Source organism: Podarcis melisellensis (assembly GCF_964234715.1).
Source record: "Podarcis melisellensis genome assembly, chromosome: 4".
Taxonomy (NCBI): domain Eukaryota; kingdom Metazoa; phylum Chordata; class Lepidosauria; order Squamata; family Lacertidae; genus Podarcis; species Podarcis melisellensis.
Window position 1 is genome coordinate 44284655 of NC_138531.1, and position 17343 is coordinate 44301997.

At 41.3% G+C, this 17343-nt stretch overlaps 1 protein-coding gene and 1 long non-coding RNA gene across 3 annotated transcripts in view; both read right to left on the reverse strand.

The window, feature by feature from the left end:
• Positions 1–764, reverse strand: part of LOC309368708 — a 105980-nt gene extending 105216 nt beyond the window's left edge. Inside the window, exon 1 of one of the 2 annotated variants that reach the window (XR_014167877.1) lies at positions 501–764. This is a non-coding gene — a long non-coding RNA (uncharacterized lncRNA). The remainder of the gene's footprint in view (positions 1–500) is intronic. The other variant, XR_014167878.1, reaches the window with a different exon arrangement.
• A 6135-nt stretch (positions 765–6899) lies between these two features.
• NR0B1 (nuclear receptor subfamily 0 group B member 1) lies at positions 6900–11513 on the reverse strand. Its single transcript, XM_081908841.1, has 2 exons — positions 10030–11513; positions 6900–8102 (listed from the first exon to the last, which is right to left on the reverse strand). Exons 1-2 carry the CDS (start codon positions 10796–10798, stop codon positions 7858–7860), a joined length of 1014 nt encoding a protein of 337 aa, XP_081764967.1. The 5' UTR covers positions 10799–11513; the 3' UTR covers positions 6900–7857.
• Between the last annotated feature and the right edge of the window lie 5830 nt (positions 11514–17343).

The window sequence follows — 17343 nt, forward strand, 5'->3', positions numbered from 1 at the left end:
GCTGGGCCTTTGGTCTGACCCAGTGGGCCTCTTCTTCCCTTGTGTTAAAATTATTTTTTGAGCAAGCTAAGGTTTTAACTTGGGTGGGTGCTCTTTTATCTGGAGGGTGGGGTTGTTTTAAATTGTTGTAAAATATCATATACTCATCAGGATTTTTGGATTTGTGGGCTGGAGTATTGTTTAGGGGCTTTCATTGAGGAACATATGGTTTATTAGTGTGTATACACATAAGCATTGTTAATTGTTTTGTTTATTTTTATTATGTATTTTGTGCTTCGTATATTGCAACATTTGTGTTGTGAACCACCCTGAGACCTTACAGGTGTGGGTGGTAGACAAATTGAATACATAATAAAAAATAAAATAATAATCTTACATTTTCACTTGATGGTACAAGTAGATTATACACTCCCCTCAGCTGCAAAAAGCTCTTAGTACAGTAAACTCAGCTGCAATATGCCCCCTATTCAATTATAGTTAAAAGTGAATACAGTACTCACAATCCCAGCTCCCCCAGAGACGTCTGTACCAAAAATGCAGAACAGGGAGGCAAAAACAAACAAGTTGTTCAGGCTTTGCCAAGGACTTTTCCCATAACCGAACCTGCTCCGCTCCGCTTAGCACAACCTCCGAGGGTGAATCAACGTGTGGAACTAAAGGGAGAGAGTCGAGAAATCAGACGGGAGGAGGAAGTGCGTGACACACAAACAGGAAAGACACAGAAGGGCAAGAGAAAACTTGTTTATCTGGCAGAAATAAAAGATTTTGCTGACTCTGGACACTTCAGTAATAGCAACCTGTTTTTGAAAGGAATACCAGCAATGAAAAAAGGGGTGGGCTTCTTGCTACTGAGTGCTGAACTTGTTTGTAGCAGCCTGCTTGTAGGAGTTGCTTACACATCTTGTGATTCTCTCCAAGTAACTCATTGTGGAAATATAACAACATGAAGGGCTATTAGCGTCTGAACTACACAACACAGCCACAATTAAGTGTTTGACTGTTGCAGCCTGCTGCAATTTCTGTTCGCCCATTATTCCCCCATCCCAGAACCTAGGGACTAGTTTCACCCTCACCAAGCTACAGTTCCCAACAAACTACAGTTGTTCCCATGATTCTTTGAGAAAAGTCATATGCTTTAACAGTTATTTGGGTGTTCTATATATGTGTGTGTGTGTGTATGTGCTACATGTGACACTTTTCTAGACATTACTGAAGCACACAAAGGGACATGTTGAGTTAGTGGCAGCTGTGGGTCCCCTTTAACACCTAGTTAGGCCAGCAGTTTGAAGAAATACCTGTGGAGCTCTTTGCAGTCTGCTTAGGATTTATTTGCTGTACTGCAGGAATTACAGTTTTTTCTTCTAAATAAATCTTTTCTTTTTATTTGTCCCTTGGTTTTTGAAAAGCATTTGTGATCCAGAAGCCTGAAGTCCACTTGACACACATTGCAGAAGAGGATTGAATGTTGTGTCAGAAAACAGCATGAATTAAATAGGAGGTGCATTCATACATCTTTTTTTTCTGTTTAAATTCCCTAGGAACGCATACTTATTGGAGAAAGCACACAATACAGTAAAATGCTGTAGACACGAGCAACAATGCAAAGGAAGATCAGTTGCTAATACGTACTAGTGAATAGATGTACTAGTTGCTCATAAATACTTTCCATATCACTGTTGTTTGATTACACAAACAAAATTCTACCTTGCCCTAATCATCATGCCTCCTATTTAGTAAAGTGTACTGGGCACCAGAATGGAAGAAGGAACCAGAATGGGATGGGGCAGCAGAAAGAAAGAACCCTGCAGTATGCTGGAGAATCATTATTATTATTATTAACTATATTTGTGAGTGCAGATGTTGCTTGTCACTGTCAACACTGCATTGCTTTTGTCAGGAGCTGCTGGGGTCTGTGGACAGCTGTCCCATGTGATAAACTACTAAGTTCTGTGACCTGGCGAAGGACAGATAATAAATAATAATAGCAACAGCAACAACTTCAGGTGGGAGCTTCTCAAGTCCTCGACTGACCCTGTCCACACCAGTTGGCTACTGGTTCCTCCTAGACTGGAAGTAGTACAAGAGGATTGCAGTTAATCCTTCCTTGAGCAACAAAGTTGTCCTCTGATGTGTTTCTTGGTTGCTTTTCAGGCCTAACTTCTGGCTTGCTCCTGCTTCCTGGTTTGTCCTTTGGTTCTTAGTTCCTCTTCATTCCTGACTACTGGCTTGTCCCAGGACTCCCCTTTCCCATCTCATCTCAAACCTGCTACCCATCACTCAGCTCTGACAGCTGCTACCAAAGTGCTTAGGTTCAGGGGCCCCTCTGTGTTCTTATTTCTTATTTAAATAATAAAGACACAGTATTGTAAGGTAGCGGGTGGGGGGGTGTTTATGAACTCCATTCAGCTTTATGGTGCTTTTGTCTCAGACACACAAACAACAGCCAAATTATGTGTGTACCAGGATGTGCCTCTACATATACTTTGTGGCATGAAGATTTATTCTCCAGGAGTTTGGCAGAACTCAAAATCTCACTTGGATGAATTAATGTTAAAAAACCATGTAAGAAAGAGTTTGTTTACCTTGCTGTTTATTTTTAAGATTTGTCATGTTATGTAAGGACAGTACCTGGTAGCTATTCTCAAAACTAATCCATTTTATATTTTACTTCCATATGAATTTTTATAATAGGGTAATGTGTAATCTACAGTGTGATTTTTCTGCAGCAAATATATTTCTCCAATTATCACCTAATGCTTTGGGTGGCATGTTAAATGTAAGCATTTTTCACATGAGGTTTCTTGAAAAATGTTAAAACATTAACTGCAATACCAAGAAAATCCACTAGATGAAGTACTCCCATCCTCAGATGCACAGAATAATTGGTGCAGTTGTATTCATGTTTTAGTTACTATGTGGAGCTTCTTAGTTATATAGCTATTGTAAAATCACAGCAACGCCTTGGGAATCATATTTGAAACTACATTCTTCTGCATTTAAGATATGTTAACCAATCTACATCTCATAGGTTTAACAGAAATCTGAAAGCCAATGAAAAAGCTTCCTGAACATATAAGCTACTTTGTTTATTTATTTTTAAGCAGATGGCAAGACACAAAAAGCCTTTTCTATAAAAATTACTCCCCTTTTTAACTATCTCCTTTTAACTTTTAACTTTTAACTAGATCCTAAGAGTATGAAGACACAGTACCACAGTGGCCAAAGTATCGCCTCATGCCATCATCCAGTACCACCCTGGTAGACCCCGCCCCCTACTTACCAGATGTTGTGCAGAGGCTGGCAGCAATGGCAGGGATGGGTGGGGGTGCTGAAAGCAACATAGCACTAGCCACTCTGTATCTCAGTGTTGTGAAAAAAAGTTCCAAGTGGGGCAATTACTGCCACTGCCATCATAAGAGCGCTGCTGGATCAGGTCAAATGCTGGGCCGCATTCTGTTCTCACAGGCTGCTAGCATGTGAAACCCAGAGGGTTGGCCCAAGGGTTAGCCATCTCTCATGTATAGGACCTTTCCCACATTATTTGGTGGGAAATTAGAGGCCATAGCTTTCAGAATTTGAGTTCATGAGTCAGAAGGCAGTGTGGGAGACAGAAACTAGAAAGAATTGAAAAGGAGCCAGAATGAATCAGAAGGAAGCAGGGTTTACTTATCAGATATCCCAGGCATTTCTGTTTTGACATTTCAGAACTGATGCAAATTTGTCCTTGGGCTGGGTTATTTTTCCAAATCTATCTATGTCATCCTTTGACACAATTAGTTTTATGGGATGCTTTATATGTAGTTTGGAATTATACATGAAGGCTGCAATCTTAAACATACTTACCTAGAAATAAATTCCATTGAATTCAGTGGACTTGCTTCTGAGTATACATGCCTAGCACTGGGTTACACTGGTAGTATTTCTGGGTGAGTTAGCTGTTTGTACAATCTGGCATTTTTAATAACACATCATTTGAGGAAGTTCCCTGGACTTTCTCTAATTATTATTTACAAGTAGCATCTGGTCTGATTGTCATGTTTTAAAAAATCAACTGGAGTTTATTTGAAACTGCTAGCAATTTATGAAAGTGCTTACCTAGTGCATGTCACAGAATGAAGTCTGTCGGTGTGTGGTATATTGGTCTAAGTTATGTCCACTTGGCTTTTATGGGCAGAAGCAGGATCAGTCTGAGGGATGTAGGGATGGCATGGTGGTCTACCAGGATTCTATTGCCCTAACCAGTCCATTCACCTTGTGCCATGTTGTGAGTGTGGTTTTCTGAAATTACAGTAGGTGTTTAGAACAGGATAGGGATTCTGTTAGCATAGCATCTGTCCCATTTTTCATGTCTCCATGCATGAGGTAGCTTAGTGGTTTGGGGAGGGGGGTGTTGGAGTTCACCCAAGCTAGTTGTCACATTATTTTCATAAGTAACAGCCTAACTACATGTGATGCTAAATGCATAGTTGGCAATCACATCGGTGGTTTTTGCTTATTTAATGAAGATGGAGCCAATTTTCATAAGGCTCCCAGCGTGCAGGGAAAGGAGTTACAGTGGTACCTCGGGTTAAGTACTTAATTCGTTCTGGAGGTCCGTTCTTAACCTGAAACTGTTCTTAACCTGAAGCACCATTTTAGCTAATGGGGCCTCCTGCTGCCGGAGCACGATTTCTGTTCTCATCCTGAAGCAAAGTTCTTAACCTGAGGTAATATTTCTGGGTTAGCGGAGTCTGTAACCTGAAGCGTATGTAATCTGAAGCGTATGCAACCCGAGGTACCACTGTACTGTATATCCCTTCCAAGCCAAACAAATTAAATAAGTTAATGGGTGCTTTCCCCTCACCCACAACCCATAGCTAATTGCAGCATGGGTCAGGGGACTTTTCATGAGGACTGCAACAAGGGAGGGAAGTGTTACTATTTTAAAAGACAAACTATGTGCTGTATTGCATTAATCTTGCTTTAGTAAGAATTAGATTTTAAAGTGAACTTTTGTTACAAGCTGCATGGATTTCTACTATTTGTTAGATTTGAGCGTATAGTGTATTTTATATTTAATAATGGTATTACTGTAGTGCATTGTATCTTTTATACCAGAGCTTCATGAGACAATGGACTCAGCCCAGAGATAATTGAATTCATCTAGGGCCAAGATGAAAAGAACCACATGACGAGTGCCCTGTATCCATGGCAAGTTTGGGCTTGAGTTTCTTTAACAGCAGCCTATGCGCGTGCACCCCAACTGCAATACCGTTTGTGATACATGGGCTCTGCCATTCAAAGGGAAAAAGGTAATATCCAAGCCCTTGAGCATACCTGTTTGGATTGCAGCCAACCGTACAGTGGCATCTGCACTGCAAGATGTTTATAGCACTAATGAGAAAAGTGTATATTGAATATCATGTCAATTTGCAGGGACCATATGCTGCATGTATGGTTCATAGCCCAGCAACCATGAACACAACTCTGTTTGCTAGAGGCATAGAGCACTACCCTACTGTGTGCAGATTCCAGTTTCACAGAGTAGCCGACAGTACAAACCCATATATGTCTATTCCAGAGTAAGCTCAATCTATTTCAGACTTCCATATAAGTGTGTATAGGGTCCCAATCTGTGTGTAAGTCAGCTTATACTCATTAGTTTCTGTTATAGGACAGAGGTGAATGTGTCTCCCTATGTCCCCCTTTGTAACCCATCAATGCCAGGGTTATAATTCCTATTTATTGTATTATAAAATGTTGCATGCCACTTTCTTGCTGGAATGGTAAATTATAAGAGCAAGTTATCAACATATGCATATTAATTACAGTGTTCTATGTGCTAGCTGGTAGGAACTTTGTCCAGGTTTCAGGATGTCTAATTAACAGCAACATAATATGGGGCAGATGGGTCTTATCAACCTGGGAAAGTAGCCCATCTGCCTTGAGAGATGTCTTTGGGAAAAGAAAAGGCTAAAGGAGTAAACCCTACACAAATCCAGAGTTAGACCCTAACCCTAAATTTAATAAGAAAACATATGTTCATTACAGGGACATTTACCTAACCTTTGTGCATTTGTATGCAATTAAAAAAACATTCATCAATGCCTGTCAAACTTGTGAGATATTTATCAGTCTTCCTCGTGCTCAATCACCCCGATCTCAAGCTGTCAGCAAACATTTTATTTCCCTGGTTGCATGTTACACACCCATGGCTGATGGAGAGCATTTGGTTTCAGGAGTCACATATTCTGCAGGTCTGTAGTACATATTCTAGTAGTTTTCTATTATTATCACACCTACACAAATGTATCTAGTTACAAAATTTAGTCATTTTGCATTCTCTTTCTTCCTTTCTGTTCCAAACAGAAACTTTAGTCCTTTTCTAAAACTACTCAGTAGATTTGGCTGCAGCACAGAACAGCAATATGCAGCATGTATCTATGTGGTGTTAACAATATTGAAAATGACACTTGTCCATTAATGTAAGGTTTTAAATTTAATGTTGTGAATTTTCTTCACCCTGAGTGAAGAAGATGCACAACTTCTCAGCTCTCTCACTGTCCCATTATTTACAACAATAAATCATGTGACATAACTACAGCAGTATTTTTAATGCATCATTTGTTCCCTATCCATTAATTACTGCATCTAGCTTATAGTGACTTTACTGTGGTGTATTTATAGGAAGTACAAATGTAGTTTGGAAACCTGGCAAAAGGTTCACCAGTCACCGGTATATGATCAAGTTTTGTGTTGGAAGGCGACTGCACCATGTAAACTGACATAGAATTAAGGAAATTTGTTTGCAAACAGAAACAGCATGTGATGTTTTTAAGACAAAATAAGAGAAGTGCATAAATATTCTAATCCTTGCAACAATGATTCAACTTTTAGATTAACGCCACTGATTTCAAGGATGCTTTTGTCCACAAGTTTATGATAAATGACTCAGCCTATGTAGACAACATGCAAGAAAAAAATAAATTGTTTGCATTAATTTACAATTCTTACAACTTTGTTACAATTTACTGTGTTTACAGGATAGAGTTGGTTCCAGCTTGAAACATACATGGTATTGAATCTCTTGCAGCCAACACTTACATATCAGGTTTTTTTTCCAGTCTACATAAATGCAAACAGTATGTCTTTAAAATAACTTGTGTAGTGAAAACAATCTTCTTCACCCATTGACCTGATCCAAACACTGCTCTTGGGAGTCCAACTTCTCCTGATATAATAAAGTCTATCCAAAGTCCCTTAAGTAAAAAAATTATGGAATAACTTGTCAGGATACATATGAAAAGATAGAACATTACACCATATTTGGTCTTGCATGCGTTCCAAGAATATAGGATCATAACAATGAATGACATAACGGAAAAGAGAGACTTCCTATTTTGAACACAATACACAGATTTGTCCAAGTTTCAGTTAAAGATATACCAAAGAATATTCACTCTGCTTTGGAAACTAAACTGAAATCCTATGCACACTTACCTGGGAATAAGTTCCACTGACTATATAGTGGGACTTAGTTCAAGTAAACATGTATAGTTGCACTTTGTGACTTAAATCCTATGCACACTTGCCCAAAGTAGGCTCCACTGAACACAATGGGGCTTACTTAGAAGTAACATGCATTGGATTACACAGTTCTTTCTTTTTTTAAGGGCTGAAATATGTTGCTGGAACTTTTCAAGGTATGAGTATTTAATAAAAGCTAAGAGCACTCAAATAATATTTTATTACTGAATACAAAAATACTATCTATGTAAAAACAATAAGTTAGTTTATTTTACAATACTTTACACTACTCTGTTGTGAGACATTTCATATTGGATTGCTCTATTATGTAGTTATAATTCACACATGGCTTCATAATTTTGCACAAAGCATCTCCAACAGCATGTCATCCATATTCACTGCTCCAATGATAGGCCTAAAGAAAAGTTCGGAAATAACATTAGCATTAATAGATCTAAGCATAGACAGAGCCGCATTCAGTTTGGCAAATCTAGTCTGGTCCCCTCTGTGAATCATTCTGACATGTTCATTTAGGGCTTGCTGTGCTTCTTGCTGCAGTCCCTGGATGTACGGTACACACTGCAGCCCAGGCAGATCTAGAAGGGTAAAAAGAAAACACATGAACATTAAGTCCTCTCTTCATAATACCTTTTTATCTGCAATATACACAATTGGAAGTGACTTACTCCATTGTGCAAAATGGCTGGAAAGTAATCAGAATTAACGGAGAACAAAAAAGTACTTCACTGAACTTTTAGTAGCAAGGCAAGTCTGATAGTCATCATACCACTATAAGAATATAAACACAATACATGAAGCATGTGTTTTGAAGTGTGCAACTCTATTTCTTTTTACAAAATGGAATTTTTCATGCTCATTTCAGGGAACAGAGGACACGCCCACCCATTACTAAGAACAAATGACACTTTCTACAAAATTTATTAACTTCTCTAACAAATATGTCTAAACCTATCAGTTATAAAACTCACCAATCTGCTTTTAGAAATAAAAATGTTCACAAATTGACAAAGATAGCATGGTAGGGAGAGAGCAAGAGAGAAAAGAAGGCTTGCCCACAACCTGTTGACAGCCAGTATCATTCATATTAAAATGTGCATTGCAGACAGCCATACTTCCAAGGTTCTACAATGCAAATAAAAAAGCTCTGAATGTAATGTAAATATTTTCTAATGTCTTAAGGCAGCATCTCTGGTTCTGACTTCTTAAACAATTTTTAAAATGTGCTTAATTCATCTGACCCTTTTATAATTACCAATAATTTCCTTTATTTCTCCTTTCTTCTACACTGCTATTTATTTAGTATAAATTATTACATGTTAATTATTAGTATCCACTAGATGTGTTAGTTTAATGGTCAAAGTAGCAATTTCCCCTGAAAATAACTTTTTAGAACGTTTCAAAATGGGGTACAATTCAGTACAATCATTCAGTCCCTAAGTGAATCTATATATTTAATACACAATAAAACACCATCTACCCTTAAACAACAAAGTACTTGATCAAAGCACAGGGAGTTTCTAGAGCACAAGAAAAACTTTGCTCACAAGGGTCTTTCAGAATCCTTGTTTTATAAGAAATTCTGAAGGAGAGAGATGACAAAATGAAGATATTCTTAGCTTTGCAGCCAATGATTAAACAGGTTTATGGGGGGAGCTCCATGTACAGTCTGTTTTTCTGAACATAAAACTGGATGCTGTTCTGCCAGGCTAAGCAACAGGAAACTAAAAGAGCACATGGAAACTGTTTTTATTCTCTCTCCCCCAAAAGCCGAGCCTACTAGTATGCTTTACTGCACTTTTGTTACTCACCGAGGATATTACATAGCCCATATTTTAGGGGAGGGGAAATTTCCCTGAGCAGAACAGGTAGAGAGAGTTCTGACGCTTTCCCCTTTCTTGTCAAGTCTGCCTGTCGCTAGCGCAATGAAAACCCTTGAAGACCACGGTTCCCAACGCGGAGCAGGGGGGCAATTTGATTTTTAAGGGAGCCAATTCAAGAACAAGTTATTAAGAGTTAATGGCCTTTTAGTCTTCCTCCACTTGAATTGGAGTTCTTTTTGAATAGTAAGAATTATATGTCCCGGGGGGGGGGATGCTTAGGTGAAGTATGGCCAAAAAAAATGTTGGGGACCACTGCTCTAAGACTTTCCAGAGTCTCAGCAAAACAAAACTTGAGTTGCCATCACACTAATTCACCTTCTGAGGTTATGTTCAAGCAAGGCATTTACTTTCTTAGCTTTAGAAGTAAAGGCTCAAGAAGGCAGGACCAACTACCACGACACCTATTCCCCCCCCCCCCAAAAAAAAACACCCCAGGCTTTTTAAACAGAGCTTCTGTGCTATTCGTAGCTACTTGGCAGCAGGAGGAAACCAGCTGAAGAAATCCAACAGGTAGTGCCTGTGCTAAGATGGTAGTGCGGATGGTGGGAACAGAAGCTAGCCGTGACCCATGTCTCGCCCCCAACTCCCCGCGCTTCTTTCCCGCCAAATTCCCCGCGCTTACCCGGATTGAAGAGCACCGTCCCCTTGAGGTAGGCGTACTCCTTGGTGGTAATGTCCAGGCTCCAGCACTTGCCCAGGAAGCTTTGGATGGCTTCGATCTCCTCTGCCGACGGGAGCTTCGGGCTGTTGCTGTTGCTGTTGTTGCTGCTGCTGCTACTGCTGCTGCCACAGGTCGTCGCCGCCGCCGCCGCCGCCAGCTTCTCCTGGGTCTTGTACAGCAGCAGGAAATGGTGCTGCGGCTGCCTCCGTTGCCGGTGCTGGAGCTGCTGCTGCTGCTGCTGCCTCTGCTCTTCGGCCCGCTTCTCGGTCAAGATCCTTTGCAGCATGCTGGGCTCGGTGGTCTCCACCGTCTCGAAGTGCACGCGGTCCTGGGCCAGCCCCAGCACCAGCAGCGGAGCCCAGGAGCTGCGCACCAGCACCAGCTGCTCGTCCAGGGGCAGCTCCTGGAAGCTGGGCACGTTCTTGACGAAGCGCAGCGTCTTCACCAGCACCGCCGAAGCCGCCTTGCACGCCACCTGCGGGCTCTGCAGAGCCACGCGCTTCTGCAAGCCGCACGAGCAGCCGGGACACGCCGCGTGCCCGCCCGGACTAAGCGGTGGAGGAGGCGGCGGCAGCGGCGGCGGTGGTGGAGGAGGAGGCGGCTGCTCGCTTCCCGCCTGCCGCCGCTGCTGCTGCTGCTGCCGCTGCTCCTCGCTTTTCAGGATATTGTAGAGGATGCTGCTCTGCCGCCGGCTGCCCGTGCAGCAGCGGCATCTTTCCACGCACGCCATGGCTCCAAAGGTAGGCGGCTGGAAAAAGAGGGCTGGAAAGAGCGGGAAAAGCTCGCCGCTTCCGCCCCTCAGCCGAGCGGAGTGCTCGCCCTCGGCTCGGCCCTTAACTTTATAGCGCGCGGGCAGCTAGAGTTCAACGGCGCAGACGCTCCTGAGTCGCTGAGGGAGGGAAGAGGCGAGGGCGAGGGTTGGGTGGGAGCGGAGCCAAGTCCCGGCGCCAACTCCACCTTCTCCCGCTCTCCTCCTCCCGGCTACACAGCGGAAGCGCGAGGCTCTCGCCTTTGTGCTCCGTTCGTCAATGTGGCCCCGCCGTCTCCTGAGGCGCAATATTTACGGGCGGCATTGCGTTGCCTTGCTTTCGTTTCCTTCCTCCTCTTTCTTCAGACTCGGCTTCAAGGGCAGGGCAAAAGTAATGCCCATATTTATATATTGCCATGCCTTCGCCACCCCATTCCCTCTTTCGATGGAGGGCTCGGGGAAAGCGAGGAGGTTCTTTGCAAACAGCCAAATAATTGCAGAGCAAAGTTCAAGGAGTTAAATTGCCTGCGAGTAGAGTCTCTGCAATGACCTAATAAAGCGCCCTGGGTTTTATGGAGACTCATCAAAGGAATATTTCCTTCTAAGAAATCCAGGTGTTAGAGAACATTCTCTAAAACTATTTTTTTAAGCTTAATTTCAAACCACTTTTGCTTCCACGTTATTGTTGGTGATTAAAAAGCAGGCACACGCTAGTAATTTGGTTTTCTTTCTTACTATATATTTTGTAAGTTCCTTGCTGGATACATGAATAACGTATACTGCAGTGCAAGCAAATATATATTATAATATTAAGGAAAAGAATGTGCCTGTAGCGCTGCCTTTTTCTTAATCACAAGATTACAAATCTGCAGGGTTATTAGCTCTGTGTTATTAGTTATCTATGTTATTAGCTATGAATTGGCATTGCTGGTATTTTTATTTTATGCTACCTATTCTAACTTTAAAATCCATAATAAGTTTAATTTTAAAGGTGGTGCTAGAGGTCATTCCTGGATATGTGTATCTAAAACAGCAGTGCATTCCACAAACCAGCTAAGCCACAAAGTATTTACACCAAAGCCAGTTCTTCATCAAAAACAGGAACAATGTGTCTGAAATTCCTGAGGCCTCTTCCTGTCCAACACCACCAAGATATACTTATAGATGCAGCCCTCCCCCCAAAAACCATACACACACACCTACATACCAAATCCAGCTCAGAATCCTGCAGAGCAGAAGTCTTGGCAACTCTAGATCATTACAGTTATAACATCTCTCTCCACAGGCATCTATTACTTCACTTTCTTTTCTCATCTTTTATCTTTTTCTTGATTACTCTTCTCTATGCCTCCTCATCTTTGAAGTTCTTTTTATACTTTCTCTTAATTAAATTAATTGTAAATCAGGTAATAACAAATGAATGTAAAATACAAAAAGGAACTAGGCAAGGGTGCCCGCTATCACCGTTATTTATCCTGGTTCTGGAAGTACTTGCAAGAAATATAAGAGCAAATAAAGAGATTAAAGGGATAAAAACTGGAAAAAATGAATTTAAGTTGAAAGCCTTAGCTGATGATCTAGTAATTACCATAGAAGATCCAAAAAACTCTCTCCCTAGAGTAATAGAGAAAATCCAAGAACTTGGGGAAATGGCAGGATTCAAATTAAATAGAAATAAAACCAAGTTATTAGTTAAAAATTTAAAAGAAGAAGAGAAAAATGATTTGGTGCAAAGTATTGAGATAGAAATCCATAAAAAGTAAAATATTTAGGGATATGGTTAACAGCAAGAAATATAAATGTGTATAAAGACAGTTATGAAAAAGTATGGTCCGAGATAAAAAGGAATTTAGAAATATGGAGTAGAATGAACTTTTCCCTACTAGGAAGAATTGCAGCAATAAAAATGAATGTGTTGCCGAAAATGCTTTTTCTTTTCCAACAGTCCCAGTAATGGTTAAGGATGATTGCCTCAAAAGATGGCAAAAGGATATTTACAAGTTTGTCTGGGGGGCAAAAGGCCAAGGATTAAACATAATATACTTACAGATACAAAAGAAAGAGGAGGCTTTGCCCTCCCAGATCTCAAATTGTATTATGAGGCTGCATGTTTGGTCTGGATTAGGGACTGGATAAAACTGGAAAAGGAAGAAGCATTAGATTTGGAATGTCATGATAACAAATATGGATGGCATGCATACTTATGGTATGGGAAAGGGAAAGTACATAAAGGATTTTACAATCATATAATCAGGAGATCATGCGGGAGAGGTATAAAGATTTAATAGAACAAAAAGCACCTTGGTGGTTATCACCAATTGAAGCTTCGTTACTCAAACCACTTGGTAAAAAGGGGAAGTGGCCTACATATAGAGATTTACTGAGAGATCAAGAAGGAAAATGGAAATTAAAAGATTATGAGGAAATCAAAGACCATTTTCAGAGTTGGCTGCATTACAGGCAATTATATGAGATGTACAAGGAAGATAACAAAAAGGGGTTTAGCTATACAATCTCTAGATTTCAAAAGGAGGTTATAGAAGAAGTGAAGCTGCTGAAGAAAGCATATGGTATTCTGCTAGAATGGGAAACAAAAGACGAGGAGGTCAAATCAGTTATGATCAAATGGGCACAAGATATAGGACATAATATACAATTTGAGGATTGGGAAAAGCTGTGGAAGGTAGATTTGAAATTTACAGACTATTCTCTTTTGAATGAAAACTAAATGAAAAGGATGTATAGATGGTATATCACACCAGTAAAAATGGCAAAAATGTACAAAACTGGTTCAAGTAAATGTTAGAAATGTAAAGAAAAAGAAGGTACTTTGTATCATGTGGTGGAAATGTAGAGAGGTTAAAAAAATTGGGGAGATGATATCTAATGAATTGAAAAAAATGTTTAAAATGACATTTGTAAAAAAACAGAAGCATTTTTGTTAGGGATGTTAGGACAAGACCTGCCAAGAAAAATAAAGAGCTTATTTATGTATGCTACAACAGCGTCTTGTTAGCACAAGGATGGAAGAACGAGGAAATCCCAATGAAAGAACAATGGCAAGAAAAACTGATGAGCTATGTGGAGTTGGCAAAGTTAACATATACAGTGGTGCCTCGCAAGACGAAAAACGTGCAAGACGAAAGAATTTTCCGTTTTTTGAGTCGTTCCGCAAGACGAATTTGCTTCGCAAGACGAAACGTCTTGCGAGTTCTTGCAAGTTTGTTTCCTTTTTCTTAAAGCCACTAAGCCGTTAATAGCCGCTAAGCCGTTAATAGCCGTGCTTCGCAAGACGAAAAAACCGCAAGACGAAGAGACTCGCGGAACGGATTAATTTCATCTTGCGAGGCACCACTGTAAACTATGTGAGAAGGACAACAGTGACTTCAAGGAAAAATGGGAACTTTTTACAAACTATCTAAAGAGACAACAAAAGGATTTGGACTCCTTGGCAGGTTTTGAATAAACATCCACAAATTTATTAGTAGAATATATGATAGATAAGGTAATGATATGTACAATTTTACAACATGCAGAGAATAACATGTATAAACAAATCAGAGAGGAGAGCTGAGGGAAGTCTTTGGACGGTGGGAGAGGGAGGGGGGAAAGGGGGAAATGTAATTGGTTATATTGATTTATAATTTGATTTGTTAAACTTGTTCAATAAAATATATATATATATTTAAAAAGTATTTTATGCACTACCATTACCACTTTTTGCTCTCCATGAAACTATGGTTGCAATTCCAAGCATACTTACTTGGGAGCAAGTCAGAATTCAAATAAGCTCCTGAGTGAACCGGGGGCAGACCAAGCAGTAAAACTTTCAACATGACAATTAAGCCACAAGACTTCCCTGTAAACCTTGTTAAGGCTAAGCTATGAAAGCATGTGTAGGAAAATGAGTGTACATCATATGTACTTAGAACAGAAAAAGCTCATAGTTGAAGTCCATAAGGGGAGGACTTTGATCATGCCTCTGTTGCTGTGCATATCATCATCATCATCATTAATAAATAACAATAATATTGGAGAGGATAGGACTAAAGAACTCTTTGGCTGTGGCTAATTCTCGAGGGAGTAAGCGGTTTGAGGCCCTGTAGCTCACCCTGTCAGCTCCCTTAGCTCCCTGTTAAATACAGTTGTACCTCAGGTTACAAACACTTCGGGTTACAGACTCCGCTAACCTGGAAGTCGTATCTCGGGTTAAGAACTTTGTCCCAGGATTAGAACACAAATTACACGGTGGCAGCGCGTAACCCGAGGTACCACTGTAATTAGTAAAGGTAAAGGTACCCCTGCCCGTACGGGCCAGTCGTGTCCGACTCTAGGGTTGTGCGCTCATCTCACTTAAGAAGCTGGGAGCCAGCGCTGTCCAAAGACACTTCCGGGTCACGTGGCCAGCGTGAGGAAGCTGCAGCTTGCGAGCCAGCATCAGCGCAGCACATGGAAACGCCGTTTACCTTCCCACTATAAAGCGGTTCCTATTTATCTACTTGCACTTAGGGGTGCTTTCGAACTGCTAGGTGGGCAGGAGCTGGGACCGAAAGACGGGAGCTCACCCTGCCGCGGGGATTTGAACCGCCGACCATACGATCGGCAAGTCCTAGGCACTGAGGTTTTACCCACAGCGCCACCCGCGTCCCATTACCACTGTAATTAGTTACTGACCAAATACAGAAGACAGTAACAAGGACAAGAGATACAGAGATGCAAGCAATACTGCACTCAACTCACAAAGTAGTCCAACAAGTATTATTGGTGTACATCAGCCTTTGCCAACCTAGTGCTCTCCAGATGTTTTGGACTACAATTTCCATCAGACCTAGCCAGCAGACATCTACAGGGTGCCAGGTTAGTAAAGGTGGTTGTACTTTGTGCTTTTGTTATATGCACAGATACCTAGATGTCTGAAAGCTAGACCTAAGTTTATGGTAAAAAAATAAGCCTAACAATTCTTAGTGCAGAACAAAAGTTAGGAACTGCAGGCCCAGAAGACAAATATAGTCCAGGCCTTTCTAACCAGACCATACACCTCACCTGCCTTCTTCTACATCCTTCTCAAGTGCTTATGCCAGACTGGCATCTACCCTTGAACTATGATACTCTCTATCTACTTCCTTGCCTGGATAGAGGAGTGTGTGTATAGAACATTACTACATTAAAGGTAAAGGGACCCCTGACCATTAGGTCCAGTCGTGGCCGACTGGGGTTGCGGTGCTCATCTCGCTTTGTTGGCCGAGGAACCGGCATACAGCTTCCAGGTCGTGTGGCCAGCATGACTAAGCCACTTCTGGCGAACCAGAGCAGCGCATGGAAATGCCGTTTACCTTCCCACTGGAGCGCTACCTATTTATCTACTTGCACTTTGACATGCTTTCGAACTGCTAAGTGGGCAGGAGCAGGGACCGAGCAACGGGAGCTCACCCCGTTGCGGGGATTTGAACAGCCGACCTTCTGATTGGCAAGTCCTAGGCTCTGTGGTTTAACTCACAGTGCCAACAACATCCCCTATTATTACATTAGGTGTATTAATTTCAGTGGGTCTCTTCTGAGTAAATTTTAGTTGAATACCATCCTAAGAGTTACATCTGTTGCTCTTCACATTTTTGCCACTGGGCCTGCCTTTTGTTCTGGCTCTAGTGGCATGTGGACTCTGGAAGCTTACTCACAAGTTGAAAAATGTCCCAGCTCCCTGGCTCCCCTCGGAGCCAGCATACACTCTGGTGGGTAGGCTGGATCCGTTTGTGCCGGGACAGGCAGCAATGCATCCTTGGCAAAAAGACCTGGGTCAGTCCTTCCAAGTCCCCTTCTTACTGTAGTGCAGCTGGCCCCACTGATTCACTGCCTACCTCTTTGGCTACCATGGAAATCTCACTGTCCAAAGCCTGGATAGGCACTGTGTCAAAAAGTTTTCCCTCTCCTGTGATGTCTGACAATGATAGACACACACACACACCCTCAACTTGCTACTTAGGCTTCATTGGACCCATGATAATAAAAATGTCCTTTACCCTGGTGCAGGATAAAAGGAGCCATGGCACATTTCCAGCAGAATTTGCTCAGAGGCAGAAGGGTAGTGTCAAGTAAAAAGACGGGCAAAGAACATAAACAGAATAATAAGGTGTATAATAATTTAGTATCTATACATGTATATGCACAAGCTTTTGCCTATTTCATTTACTGGTATATCCTGCCTTTCTTGAGAGGGAACTCAAGGCAGAACTTACAGTTTGTTCCACAATCTCCCATACTCGGCTTAACTTCACCAGTATTGTAATGTGCAGCTTAGATTCCCAGCACCAAGCTGTGCAACCTTCTCTGGCAGCTCTTGATAGAATTGAATACTTGAACTGAAACATTTATAGATGAAGATGCAAGTGTGTCTCATTTCCTTAACAAATATGCCTGAAATAAATGTTGTTCCTTTTTTATTTGAGTTTTTGCTTCTTTATACTCTACAGGAGTCTTTTTTAGACTAAACATGGAAAAAGTTACTACGGACTCTCAATTTCCTTTTATAA